Source organism: Peromyscus eremicus, chromosome 15 (assembly GCF_949786415.1).
Source record: "Peromyscus eremicus chromosome 15, PerEre_H2_v1, whole genome shotgun sequence".
Taxonomy (NCBI): Eukaryota; Metazoa; Chordata; class Mammalia; order Rodentia; family Cricetidae; genus Peromyscus; species Peromyscus eremicus.
The window spans coordinates 16610831-16625940 of NC_081431.1; the positions used below are offsets into that span (position 1 = coordinate 16610831).

The 15110-nt window shown below is 46.3% G+C and overlaps 1 protein-coding gene across 2 annotated transcripts in view; it reads left to right on the forward strand.

Annotated features, from left to right (window-relative positions):
• The window catches only part of Smyd3 (SET and MYND domain containing 3), a 550432-nt gene that overhangs the window by 415567 nt on the left and 119755 nt on the right, over nucleotides 1–15110 (forward strand). For both annotated transcript variants that reach the window (XM_059281034.1, XM_059281035.1), the window contains exons 7-8: nucleotides 889–991; nucleotides 8400–8510. In XM_059281034.1, the coding sequence (XP_059137017.1) occupies nucleotides 889–991; nucleotides 8400–8510 (214 nt within the window). The remainder of the gene's footprint in view (nucleotides 1–888; nucleotides 992–8399; nucleotides 8511–15110) is intronic.

Sequence of the window (15110 nt, forward strand, 5' to 3'; positions counted from 1 at the left end):
TGTTTCCTCTAAGCAATGCATCTGAGACTCAGCTTCCTCACTCACGCCCATGCATGTCATTGGTTGCAGGTCAGGTCTGTTCATAGCACAGGTATCAAAATCAACAATGTAGGGGGCTTCAGAGCATGGGCTCTGAGTTCAGGACGCCTGGTTCCAGTTCAGTCACAGTTTAATTGCACATCCTTAGATAAGCCCTTTTATTCTTAGGCCTTGGTCTCTTCACCTGTAAATGATCCTCACAAGGTTGTTGTGGTAGCTTAATTTGGTCACCCTGCTCCAGTACCGAGCAAGTACTTCCAACACAGTACATGTTCGTCCTAATCACTGTCAGTTCATAGCGTAAAGTCATTGCATTTCCCACAGGAAACCTCCAGGAAAATAAAGTGACGAGGCTCCTTCCCAGAATGCATCAGGACCTACTGAGAGCATGTAGCCCTGATTACTCTTCAGCATGAGCATCTAGCAGAGGCACAGCCCTCCCCTACCAGAGCTCAGCAGTGAGACCCTCTGTGGGTCAGTGGCACCTCGGGTGACTCTTGTGATTGCTCTTAGCTCAGATAGGATCTCTTTACAGGTTACTTTGTCAGTACCACCTTCATTTGGGTTCCCTTACCACGTGATCTCTAATGTGACCCATTCCCCAAAAGGACCCAAACATGATTCTATTACCAAGCTTCCCTAATTAGCCTGTATTACGAGAAGCATTTGACTTCGTATGAAGCAGGATATGGGGCATGCCTATGAATGCTCTCAGAGCCCAATCCCGTTTCCTCTCCATCAAACCCGTCTTAGATGCCCCCGCTAAAGTGATGTTTGACTGTTGTTCCCATTTTATGTAGCTGCTGAACTGCGAGTGTTGATGATTCCCCCCTTTTCTCTTTCCTTTAGTATGTCTTTGCTGAATCACAGCTGTGACCCCAACTGCTCAATTGTGTTCAACGGGCCCCACCTCTTACTGCGTGCAGTGCGGGAAATCGAGGCAGGAGAGGAGGTAAGGAAACCCACGCCTGCCACTGACTGCCCTACCTGCTCATCAGCGTCCTTCTCAGTATGGCCCCTTCCTACAACCAGCTACAACGAGCTCCTTGCTGCCCTGCCACCAAGAAGACACTTGGAACAGTCACAAACAAAGCTGTGGATGAATCTATGCATAGTCTTTGGTCTTGGTCGCTGGGTTTTCTGCATGATAATCCTCTGACATGTATTTGAGAGATGTTCTTTTGTGACAGAGCCTGTGTGTTTATGCACATGCATGGGAGTCATTAAATCTCATTGACAACGAATAGCCATTCTTCCATGAGTAGAGAAGCAACCCAGCTTGTCAGTAGTATCCCCAGGGCTTACCCCCAAAGCCACTAAGCACATTTTGAAGATATTTGAAATTCTGCATTAAGAAAATAGACATGATTTATTCTTTCAGGCCTTTGCCATTGGGCTTTTGTAAACCCCTCAGCATTTCTGGGTGATTGTTTCAGCAAAGATACAGGGTCAAAAAGGCCTTGCTAATGTGGCTTTGTGGAGATGGCCAAGCCAGCTTCTTAGGTGAGGGTCCTTTCCAGAAGCCTGAGATCTCACAGGCAACTACAAACAGGCTGCTGGGCCACACGGAGTGAGTCTGTGTGGAGTTCTTATGGCTACCACCCATGCTGAGTTCTAGTATTAGTCATGTTTTCCAGAACTCCATTTCCTCCTGCCTTCCAATTTGCTAAAGTGGATCTTTACTGCAAGGAAAATGGAGGGCCATAAGCTTTTATGGCATTTATGCATCCCTCCTCCAAATAAAGCCCTAACTTAGAGGTACCATATTTTATGGAGACGGATTTGATTCTGACAAGACTCCCTCCAAACGTATTTCCAACCAAATACGCTGCCTCTTACACAGTACCTTTTGCTGAGTTTCCAGCCTGGGACCAGTGTGCCCTGGGATAGCTGCTGAGGCTGTGGGGACAGCGATTGTATCTGGCCTCTTCGCTGTCTCCCAGGGCTTGCTTCACACCTGGGAAGTATCTGACACCCTTGAATTGATTCTATTGGTTGAGCTGACTGAGACCAGCAGCATTTCTCTCCAGGGCGTCGGGTGGACTAGCTCATCATTCTGTGGGGCTGTGGATCATCAAGAAGACTGTCTCTAGGCCCTGCCCAGTTAATGCTGTATGGCTATGACCAATCAAAATGTATCCTGAACCTTTAAAATTGACCCCATGGACCAGAGGCACGTGGGGGGGGGGGGTACAGAAGACATTTTGAGGCTATGGCTAAGAGGGCTAATCCTACTTGTTGTCAGATGTGAGCCTTAGCTAAGTTGATAACAAGAGTAATCCAACGTTGGTTGGTTCTGTGGTATCAAGTTTGCAGTTTGGCTTTGCTGCTCACTAGACTCCTCGGTTTTGATGCAGACCAAGTGGGATATGAGTATTAGGATATAAGCCCAAGGAAGAGAGACTAGAAAGTGCCTGAAATAGAAGATTTTGTTTTGTTTTGTTTGAGACAGGGTTTATCTGTGTAGCTTTGCACCTTTCCTGGAACTCACTCTGTAGCCCAGGCTGGTCTTGAACTCACAGAGATCCGCCTGCCTCTCCATCCCGAGTGCTGGGATTAAAGGTGTGTGCCACCACCGCCTGGCTAGAAGATTCTTGTGTGTGTGTGTGTGTGTGTGTGTGTGTGTGTGAGAGAGAGAGAGAGAGAGAGAGAGAGAGGGGGGAGAGGGGGGGGTTGTTGTTATTGTTGTTTGTTTATTGTTTTCTGTTTCTATAGTGCCAGGGATCAAACTCAGGGCCTTGCGCTTGCTGGGGAGCGCTCTGTCATTAAGCCTCATAGCTGTGTTTCTGTTTATTGAACGAGACCTTCTAAAGGTAAAACAAGAGGGTGAGTGGTGCTGTGGAGCCATTTTTTAGCTGTCAGACGTCTTTAGGTACGTCACATGGCTCCAGGAAGAAACCTCAGGGTGGGAGCATTTCAGTCCACCCACAAGGAGAGCTGGAAAGTGGTAGAAACTTTCACAGTACCAGACCTTACCTTAGAAATAACCTGCCTTGGGTTTCTCTCCACGTCAAACCACCCTGTGGGTCACCTTCGGACCCTCGCCCTTCCAACTGGCACCGTTTCCATCCTTCTGCACTGGAAGGAATGTGGAGGTCATGGGAGTCGTTGAGACTTTTCTTTTGGTTCTGGCAGTTTAAGGTTCTCACCCAACTACTTCCTACAGAGACATGTTCGTGACTGGCCCCACATGCCCCTGCTCACCTGTCGTGACGTGTGTGCTGGACTGCTGAAGGCTGCCCTTCAGAATTGCTTAGGCTGTGGAGTCCTCGGTAATCTGATAGTCTTACAGAACACGGATCCACCAGACAGCCTGGGTACCCTCATGTGAAGTCCTGGTTAAAAGAACTTGGAGCTGTTGTAACGAACGCATCGGTTCCGAGTCTTCTGGGACCTCGTCACCTGGGAGGGTTGTGATTTGCATGAATTGAGCGTATCTCTATCCCTAATATTTTTGTCTTAAGTGTTTGGAGACTAGGGAGGTCTGGTTCTTCATTCAGTAATCTGTATTTGCTAAAGCATGTAACAAATTCACAGAGGGCTTGCTGGGTGATGGGAGCTGGATGGCCGTTCTGGAAACTCTGAGGAATACCTGTACCAGAATGGCCTTGTCACGAGGAGGAAGAGGACACAGAACAGAAGGCAGTAACAGGATGAGAAGTTTGGTGACATAAACATGCACAGAGCTTTGTGGACACTCAGAGCAGAGCACCGGGGCAGATTGAGGTGCCAGGCTTGGGGACAGTTAAGGGAGGTGTCTAGAGAAGTGGCCTGTAGATCCGAAAGGATCTATAAAGATAAAGTCAGGTGAAGCAGGAACTCGTGTTCTAGGCAAGGAGACAGAACCCAGGGGCTGAGTGGAGAGTTTGGTGAGCAAGAGTGATTCATAGCAATAGACTGAAGAGTCCATTGCAACCAGGAATGGAGACTATGTAGGGGCTAAACCAATGTCTTGGGCTTTTTTACAGAATGCTGTTCACCTGAGGATTTCCTAACAGTGTCTGCCAGTGGGAGGCTATTAGTAAATATCTCCAGAGGGGAGAGGGCCAGGCAGTGGGCCATCCTTGACGTTTAGGAGAAGGATGGTGTGATAGGATTTTATGTGTAGACAAGATTGAGAGAATGAGGGTCAGGCCATTCCTCCAGGTAAGAGTCGACAACGACTGTCTGAAGTCAGGAGGAGGCCCAGTGGTGGCTCGGAATAGAGGATGTGAAGAATACAATATTTAGAAGCCAAATTAATAGAAATATTAATTAATAGATTAATTAATTTAAAATTAATAGAATTTATATGACAAAGAGAAGGGACAGAAGTGACCTTGAGGTTTGACTTTAAAAAGAAGTGAATTTTTTTTTGGTCTCTCTCTTTTTTTTTTTTCAGTTCAGAGCCAGTATTGGAAAAATGTGTAACTGTGACAATATATTGCAGAAATGAAGACAAGATTTGGTTTTATTCTGCGCTCCACTGTTGATGGGAAAAGATAGTTTCAGAGAAAAAGGTTTTCTCTGCCTTGTGATTTGAGCAGAGGCACCATCATCAAGTTCCAGAAACCTCTGTGATATTACTCTAAAGCTAGAAATGATTTATGCATTTTTCCACGAGAGTTCCCCTTAAATGGCAGAGCAGTGGTCAGAGCATTAGTATTTTAACGCGGTTTTGTTCTCCGCCATTACAACCTCAGTTGATCAATGGCCAAGTTTTGTATGTATGTGCCCACTAAATGAGCCCTACATGGAGCGAGCAGTGACTCCATTTAAACTTGAGAATCTATGAGCCCTTAATAAAGGTTTTTATCTGTGGCTGATAAAGTGATGCAGTTGCTGTTTCAGTCTGGCTGCGTGCTTCTGGAATGTTTTTGCCACTGAGCAGCCCCTCAGCTTTGGTACACAGTACAGTTTGCAAACGTCGGTGGCAAGAGGCACAAAGCGGATAATGAGTCCCCCATCTAGGAAGGAGGGGGCACTTCTAAGCCAGTCATGAAGGGTGAGGGTGAGGAAACGGTACCGAAGTAGGCAGCAGGGCACAGACTCACGGTGGTGACCTACATTTCAGAGACAGAGCTGTTCGGTCAAGACAGGCAGGCTGTGGGGCACAGGAGAAGACATCTGAGGCTAGGAAGTAGACCTACAATTAGTGTAGGGGAAAAAAAAAGCCTGTGTGGCTCCATTCTGTAGGCAGTGAGAGGCGGTCTAAGGTCTTCATGTAGAGGAATGACGCAATCAGATGTCTTAGGGAGCTCTCTCTCTCTCTCTCTCTCTCTCTCTCTCTCTCTCTCTCTCTCCCTCCCTCCCTCCCTCCCTCCTTCCTCCCTCCCTCCCTCTCTCTCTCCCTCCCTTTCTCTCTCTCTCTCTCCCCCTCCCCCCCCCTCTCTCAGCAGTTTAGAAGGTGAAAGGTAGAGAAGCCAGTGGGGGGTGGGCAGTTAGAAAACCATCCCTGAGGTTGAGTTCAGGCACTTGCAGGCTACCCAGAAAGACTTCGAGAGAATGAAGTCTTTGGGGTTAAATGAAACAACTGGTCTCCCATTATCCGCTCACTGCCTAGCATGACCACTCATGAGTTTTAGCCCTCATAGTGCTGTGTTGTGGTCAGACACTGTGGAGTTGGTGACTTCACAGTGGCTTGTGATTACCCAAGAAGTTCCGCCATGTGCCTGACCTGATAGCGAGGCTGGTGACTCAGGGTTGGACTGGAGTGAGAAACAGGGTTCTAGACTGAATTCTGGAGAGAGCATGCCATCAGCTACTGTACCCCCTCACCTGTGTAAGGAGCCAGGACCAGAGAGCCTGGATACAGGATGAGTATATGTTCCCAAACTTCCCAATAAGATGTTCCAGGATATATGCTTAGAGACCGGTTGCTTGAACTGTGGAGCATGGTGTTCTCTGGGAATCATGGGAACTTGCCTGATACCGTAGCCCTGTCACCCCTGAGATACCCCTGCCTTTAGGTCAAAATGCAGGAGAAAGATGGAGGAAATGGAAAAGTGACCATAGCCTTGGCTTGAAGGAGCTCAGTTACCACCACTGCTCTGCCCTGCTTATACTCTGTAGGTCCACCGGTGGGGGCTGTAGTGGCTCCTTCTGGTGTTAGGCTCCACTGCCACCCCAGAAGGGCGCCACTGTCCACAGGAAGGAGCCTCAGGCTTACATCAGTCCTTTTCTGGTTTTCAGTGTTACACACTCTTACGGGAGTGCCACACTCCCAGATGTTCAGCTAGAGCAGGTCTGTCCCCTTGGGGCGGGCACTCCTTCTTGTGTGGAAGGCAGCTCACTGTAGCTTTCTAACATTCAAAGACCCTAAAATGAGCCAGCGAGTCAGCCCAGCCCATGTCTTCCTTCAGTCACCCTGGTGACAGCGTGGGGTTGACAGATATGGCTGACCAGGCTTCCTCCTCCTCATGGAGCTTTCAGGAGGCTGCCTTGGAGTCGTTTTCTGTCAGAGGTCTTCGGTGCCCTACCTTGACTTCAAACAAGTAAAATCATGTCAGCAGACATGTGATACTTTGTTTTCAGTAGAAGGAAAACCACATGGAGTGTTTGCTTGAGGGAGGTTTGTCAAGTCCTCCAGCAGATAATCCTGCCTTCCTCTCCTACAGGGTCCCCCTCTTCCCCCACCACCCAGACCCTCACAATTACCTCCTGCATTTGAAAGCAGATAAATAAGTCATTTATCCAGTACTGTACAAGCTGATATACATTACAAGAAGAAAACCAACCCAGACAAGGGGGGAGGGGAGGGGAGAGGAGTGGAGGAGCATTGGGTGTGGTGGGAACTAAGTTGTTGTTTTAAATAGGCTGCGGGTTAGGCTCCTTGAGAAAATGGGATTGGATTGAAACCCAGGAGGACCAGGGAGGCCACCTTGGTGGATCTGGGAGAACTCAGGTCTGCAGTGGGAATATGAAGGGACAGCCAAAAGGCCAGACCAGCTAGGGCAGCAGGAGTCCAGGGAAAGGGGAGGGGAGCATCCGAGGAGGAGCCATGCATTCAGGGAGGGCGTGGAGCAGCGTGTGTGAAGCTGTTGCTTCTCTATCCCTGGTGATGAATGACTCTTATTTTACTAGGGTCATCACAGACTAATATTCTTACAAAATTAGAAAAATGAAAATTTAAAGACAGTAAAACACCACCACCACCACCACCACCACCAATTTTTATCATTAGAATATCACACACACACACACACACACACACACACACACACACACACACACACACACACACACACACAATCTTACCAAAGTAGTAAACAAGTTTCTAAGCGAGGACTTTGTGTTTTCTTCCCCATCTCGGCATAGACTAGAGCCCACAGGGTCCAGGGACCACAGTTAGGTTGCACTGTGAGGTCTTGGCTCCCCTCAGACAAAAGGGGGCGCTGCTGCAGTATTTCAGAGAGAAGGAAGCCTGTCTGACTTCGCTATCTGTGCCGGCTAGATGGTAGAATGCAGGGAGATTCCTTCTCGGGAGAGAAGGGGGAACCATCTGACATGGTGGCGGCCCAGTTCCAGATGGGACACTGGGAATGATTAAAAGTGGTCGGTTCTGGATGTATTTTTAACGTAGATCTAACAGAACTTCCCAATGGTTTTGGAAGGTAGAGTCAAGGGAGACTCCAAGGGTTCAGTCTGGACAGCATGAAATAGGAGCTACTGCTTGCCTGCCCTTTCCCAGGTAGGGAGGCTCTGCAGGGCGCTGGTATGAGTGTGTGTGTGTGTGTGTGTGTGTGTGTGTGTGTGTGTGTCTGTGTGTGTGTGTGTGTGTGTGGGAGTTCTGTTCTAATGTTGTGAACTTGATTTCTGTGTGTTGGGGATTCAGTCAAGTGGAAATGCCTGTTCACTTTTTTAAAAGGAAAATCTAAGCAGCAAGTGACAGAGTATCTCCTTATTTCAAAACTGTCAAATATAGATGGCCCTAAATTCCAGGAAACAGCTCTACCACCAACCAGTATGTAAAGCCAATCTGGCTGTGTCATCTGCTGCTCATTGGTTCGCCAGAGAGAATTTGGCTTCTCTGATTATCAGTGGTCATCGAATTTATGGCCAAACCTTAGTGATCCCAAACATGAAATAACTCCTGATGTTTTACTATTTAATAGAAGGGAGAAAAAAATCAAAGATAAAATATAAAGCTGTGTCGAGGTTATAAACCGAGTTCTTTAAACTAGATATGTAATGTCTGTGTGCTTACGCTGAGCCAGACAAGAAGAAAACGTGTTACAATCGCTTGGGGAAGAGGCTGTTGGTGATGCCTTCTCTCCTGCTCCTTGTTGATGTCTTACTCTGAGAATTAACAGCGGTAATAACTGTAGAAGAAAATGAGCCCACCAGCCATGCGAGCCTTTCCCTCTCTGTCCTCCCCACAGCTCACCATCTGCTACCTGGACATGTTGATGACCAGCGAGGAACGCCAGAAGCAGCTGAGGGACCAGTACTGCTTTGAGTGCGACTGTATCCGATGCCAAACCCAGGACAAGGTATGTGGCTCGAAGGCAGATTGCAAACTTCCAGGGTGGCTTCTGCAAGGTCTTTTGGGGACTTCTGCTGCTGGTCCCACCACTCCGAAGAGCATTAGGAAGTAGAACAGAACACAAGCTGCAGTCTTTATTTCCTGGGACTTTTGACCCCGCCCAGGTGAGACTTAAGACCTATGGGACTTAGAGTATCATGGGAATACAGATGTTAAACATGTGGCATTAAACATGTAATTAAAAGGCTATGAAAGGTCAGAGGGCTGTGAGAGCATACAGTAAGAGGCTGAATTATGTTATGATTGATAACAGTTATTGCTCAGCAGTAAACATTCCAAAGAGTATTTTGTCTTTAGTTCTTTTAAATTCATTCCATAAGGCTCTCCTTTGCACACTTTATCAGATGGGGCTCACTTATCTCAAAACTCTTACTCTCTGAGGAAGGAAGAAGAGCCAAAATAAATGCCATGAAGATAATAAACTGCTCTCCAATTACTCATCTATTGTCCTCATTTTGAACCTATTTACTTTGGTTTGCACGCAATCAGGTTATCTGATGTAATCTCACTTCTGTAGGGTGTTTACATTGTTAGATGTATTTTGTGATCATTATCTCATTTAATGTCAATACTTCTAAATAAATGGGGAGCCAAACTCAGACAGGTTCAGAGTATGCCTCCGAAATGTTATAAGGAAAAAGCGACAGTACCAGTCTCCCATCCAGCTCTGCTGGCTCAACCAAGTTATCCCTGCACTATCCTGGGGCCGCCTGTGGTTTCTGTCATCACTGCTGGAGAGGTGAATGTTCTTCCTTCTTGAGAAAGGACCATGAGTCCATTTGAGTACTGGAATCAGCAGATGTAAGAGGGCTTGCATTAAAAGGAGCTTTAAGAACTGGGAGAGGTGGCACTTGATTTTAATCCAGAACTTGGGAGGCAGAGGCAGGTGGACCTCTGTGAGTTCAAGGCCAGCCTGGTCTACAGAGTGAGTTCCAAGTCAGCCAGAGCTAAACAGTGAGACCCTGTCTCAAAGAAAAGAAAGAAGAAAGAATTAAGTAGGAAAAGTTGGATCTGCTGTATAGATAGCACCAAGATCCAGTCCACGTTAGCATTGTCATGCCAGAGTCATATGGAACCCCCTCGGACATCCCCCCCCCCCTCTAGCAGACTATGCTCTGAAGTGGATCCAGTCTAGTTGCCCACAGCCCTTAGTTGGCAATGAGAAGGCTTGATTCCAGTTCGAAATCTTCCTGAATAGGTCCAGTGAATGTCTCAGTAGGTAAAGATGACTGCAGCCAAGCCTGACAATTTGAGTTTTGTGCTCAAGAGCCATACGGTAAAAGGAGAGGACAAACACACAAGCTGTCCTCTGCCCTTTGCATACCCATCCACACACAGTAAATAAATAAATACAATTTAAAACTATGTCTAAAAGAAAAGAATCCTTGAATGAATGCATGAATGAAGTGTTTCATTTAAGATCAGGTTGTGTTCACAATTGCTATATTGTAACTATAATGGTTAGGAAATGGTTGACCCACAAATACAGATAAACAAAACTGTTTTTGATAGGTGAGGTCTGTTAGAAGTAATTCTGGAGAAGTAATCCAAGGAGTTACTCATTGATCTTACTATAACTCCACAAGCCATAAATCTGTTTGTTTGTTTGTTTGTTTTCTTTTTGTGTCTTGGGACATTGAACCCAGAGCCTTGTACATGCTAAACAAATGCTCAGCTGCATTTTTAATGTTTATTAATTTGTTCATTTTCATTTTTACTGTGACACAGGATCTCACAAAGTTACCACAGCATGGTCCTCCTGCCTCAGCTTTCTGAGTAGCTGTTATTACAGGCCTGCACCATCAGACTGAGTTCTTGTGGTAATTTTAATAAGAATGGCCCCAATAGGCTCAGATATTTGAATATTTGGTGCCCGCTGAGTGGAACTGTTTGGGAAGGATTAAGAGGTGTTGTCTTGTTGAAGTAGGTGTGGCCCTATGGGAGGGGCTGTGTTGCACTAGGTGGACTTAGAGGTCTCAAAAGCACACACTAGACCCAGTGGCTTGCTCTCTGTCCGCATCTTACACATCAAATATGAGCTCTCATCTACTGCTCCAATGCCGTGCCTGCCTACTGCTTACCACCATGCTGTTCACCAGGATGTTCATGACCTAATCCCTGACACTGCCAACTACATGCTTCCTTTTATAACTTGCCTTGGCCATGGTGTTTCAGCACAGCAATGGAGCAGTAACTAAGATAGTTCCCAAGGCATTTCTTCTTCTGTAGCAATTCCTAGCATGTGGCTTTTGTCCTCCTGTTCCCAAGATGGCTGCTGTCCCCGGCACCTAAGCGGTGTGTTCAAGCTCAAGACAGGGAAAAGAAGGGACTGTAGAGGCCAAGAAGCAAGGTGGCCTCTCAGAGGGATGTGGACTTATACTTCATTGTCAAAAGCTGTGTCCCATGGCCACCTGTAGCTGTAAAAGAGGCTGGAACATTGTATTTTAGCTTTTCACTCTTGGAGAGGAGGAGCATGAATGGCTTTGGGTAACCAGTCCACAATACCTGCCTCCCATTCTGACCATTTCACTTTCTTTCTTTTTTTTTTTTTTTTTTTTTTTTGGTTTTTCGAGACAGGGTTTCTCTGTGCAGCTTTGCGCCTTTCCTGGAACTCACTTGGTAGCCCAGGCTGGCCTCGAACTCACAGAGATCCGCCTGGCTCTGCCTCCCAAGTGCTGGGATTAAAGGCGTGCGCCACCACCGCCCGGCTCTGACCATTTCACTTTCTTATTCTGTTGAACTAAAAGTTTATTAGAGAAACTGTGGTGTGTGTGTGTGTGGGTGTGTGTGTGGGGGTGGGTGCATGCATGCGCGCGCACCCACCAAGGGTGTGCTGGTGCCATGCAGGATGGCCAGCCTCACTTCCTGAATGCGCTGGCTGTGCCTCCTAACTGGGGTATCTGGGCAGGGGCAGCAGGATGAAGCCGTGCTTGTTCAGGAGAGAAAGCAGTATTAGGTTTAAGAAGTTGTATTCAAAGGGAAGCAGACGTTTCTGCCCAAGGATGTTATTCTAGTAACCCGAGTCCACGTGACATGTGAGCAATTACCTAAAAGTCATTAGTAAACCAAGGTAGTTTTTTCCTGTTGCCTTCCCCTATTTTGCTAAGTTAATTATGAGCAGAACTGCCTCGTGGCAAGATGGTCAGGCCAAACAGTTCCGAATTGTTTTACTTTTCAAGTTTTAACAATCTAAGCAGAATGTGTTTCCTGTTTCTAAAGTTTTCATCATAGGCAAGGTATGTTATCTTCAGGAAGATTCAAGAGATGTAGTAGAGAGAGAAGAATGTGTTTGTGTGTGTGTGTGTGTGTGTGTGCATGTGTGTGCATGTTTTCATTGGATGAGTTCTTTAGGAAGTGAAAAGCCTACCTCTTGCTTCTCTGACTTTTAAATTACATTTTTATTTATTTGAGGGGGCACACATGTGGAGGGCCAGAGGATAACTTGAGGAAGTTAGTTTTTTTCTTCCACCGTGTGGGCTGGGATTGAACTCAGGTCCTCGGTCTTGGCAACACGCACCTTTATCCACTGACCCATCTTGCTGGCCTCTTGTTTTTTTAAATAAGCAGAGGGATAGGCTTCTCAGGAATGGATGCAGGAATGGCTGGTGTTCATGTTAAAGCAGGGAAAATGATTATTGAGTTTGTAACCCTAACTCCTGTCTGCTGGGGTGCCATGAAGCACTGGGTGACATCTAAGCATGGGTGACACCATGGACCTTGCCTGGGAAGTCATTAGTGTGACCTTTGCATTTGTTGTAGAATATGCTGCCCCTGCATCACAGTGTTGGATGCTTCAATGTTTCTTTCTCTAAGCAGACCCATAGGTGTCTTCTTGCAGTTCAGCTGGGTCCCAGAATGCACCTTGCATTTAGTCCATGGTGACACAAATACCATCTTATAACTTTCCCAGTTTCTGCAAGTATCTACTGGCTTTGAGTCTACTCCAAGGATGTCCAACCTCTGGCTTCTCTGGACCACGCTGGACAAGAGCTGTCTTGGACCGTACCTTAACATTAAGTCCCTAGTCTAACATTCAGCAACCACAGCTAGTGTGATTACAGAGAATGTTTTCTATGAACCAGTCATTATACTTAGTTAGCCCAGTACACTGCCCACAGCTGTATGTGAGAAACATTGTAAAGAACTTCCTCTCTAGAGAGCATGATGAATTAGAACAGCTGCTGAAGTTTTGGTAGCACCCACGACCTTCTTCAAGGTGGTTGACTGAGTTCCTTATATGCCACGTCTTGTCTAATTTCCACAGCTCATGTAAGCTGTGGCTACTCTAGTCCCATTCAGTAGGTGAGGTAATGGGGCTCTCAAGAGTATGTATGGCCTTTTCTGGTCTATTGTGCTGTTTCTATAGATCTGTAACAGATATACTACCTGTGTGTTTTTTTAATTGAATGTAGTTAGTGTTTAGTAAAAAAGTCCCCCCTTTTACTGTCCAGTTCTGACAAATGCATGAAGTTAGTACCACCACCCTTTAAGGGTGTGCCTCCACTATACACTCCTCATAATTCCCTCATTTGGCTCGATTGCTCATATTCATGCTTGATTCCAGCTGGGTACCATGTGACATTTTAATGCATGCATGTTCTGTGTAGTCGGGTGCAGTGTATTTATTTCCTCAGTGTTCCAGTTTGCTTTCTGTTGTTGTGATAAAACACTAGTCAAAACCCACACAGGGAAGAGAAGTTTTATTTCATCTTACAACTCCCAGGTCTTACTCCATCACTGAAGGAAGTCAGGACAGGAACCCAAGGCAGGAACCTAGAGACAGGAACTGAAGCAGAGGCCGTAGAGGAACACTGCTTACTGGCTTGCCCTGATGGCTTGCTCAGCTACTTTTCTTATATAGCCCAGGCCCACCTGCCTGGGGATGGTACCCAGAGAAGGCTGGGCCTTCCTTCATCAATTAGCAATTAGGAAGATACCCCACAGACATGCATATCCACAAGCTATTCTGATGGAGGCAGTTCACTTGAGATTTCCTCTTCTCAGTGTGTCTAGTTGACAGAAAGTAACAATGACAGTTATTTTATGGCAAAACACTTAAGATCCTTTCTTCTTTATTTTTGAGATATACAGAAGCCATTTCCTGCCTACAGTCACCCTACCAGATCTTCCAGTCCTGACCTAGTTATAGCCTGGTACCCATTTGTCAACCTCTCCTCATGATTCCTTCTCTATTGTCCCTGGCTGCCATGATTCTGCTCTCAGCGTTTTTTCCCCAGTACTAGGAATTGAACTTGGGCCTCATCAACACCTGTCTAGGCAAGTGCTCTACCACTGAGCTATATTCCCAGCTATTTCCAATGTCTGTGAAATCAACATTTTTAGATTCTGCATGTAAATGAGCTCATGTGGCCCTTGTCTGGCCTATGTTCCTTACTGTGCTGATTTTCCAGTCCCATGCATGTTCACAACAAAGACAGGAATTCTTTGTTTTTTTAAATTATGACCACCTAGTATTTCGTGGCATATATGCATACACACATCCATGTATATACATCTGTGTATGCATATATATATAGCTCATTTTCTTTAGGCATTCATCAGCTGATAGACACTGGTTGATTTCATTCTCAGCTGCTGAGAATAGTGCTGCAGTAAACACAGGACAGAATTATTTCACTGTTGTGTACCAATCTCGTTCCCTTGGAGGTATAGCTAGGAGTAGGATCCATAGGTCATAAAGTAATTCTACTTGAGTTCTTGAGAGACTCCAAAATGCTTTCGGTAGTGGTTATACTAACTTACATTTCCACCCAAACTGCAAAGGATGAATGTAAATTTTCATATCATGCAGATAAATATTTAGGATTGGGATTGCTGAGCCATCTGGCAAATACGTGTTTAACTTGATCTTGCTGGATTGTTTTCTTGAGTGACAGTAGCTGTTGGAATTCCCACCAACTGTGACTGAGAATTCCAGTTGTGACTCATTCTTGTCCTTGCAGTGCTTTGAAAGAAGACGGCCCCCAAGGGAGTGGCACTATTAGAAGGTGTGGCTTTGTTGGAGTAGGTGTGGCCTTGTTGGAGGAAGAGTGTCACTCTGGGAGTAGGCTTTGAGGTCTCCTATGCTCAAGCTACTCCCAGTGAGATAGTCTACTTCCTGTTGCCTGAATATCAAGATGTAGCCAGCACCATGGCTGCCTGCATGCTGCCATGCTCCTTGCCATGACTGATAAGTTTTTGCACCCCGGTAAGCTTCTCTGCTGATGCAGCAATCTAAATCAGACCAAATTAGAAAAAGCCCTGGTTTAATGGGTAAAGCATTCCCAGGTGATTCTCCAGCCCCTCAGAGAGGAGACTGAGACAAGAGACCGGAAAACCATGTGTCTGTTTTCTGGGATGCAGCTAAAATACCCTGTGGGAGGGGTCTTGAGCCTCTGGGGGGAGAGCTATGTTTGGCGGGCTTTGAAGGGGCGAGTTTGGAGAAAGAGATGGGGGAGGGGAGTTGAGGTAGATCTTCCACCAGAACCTTCCAGACTCTTTGGGTGTATGGATGCCAGGGTGCCAGGGGTTGAGGTGGAACTCCCAC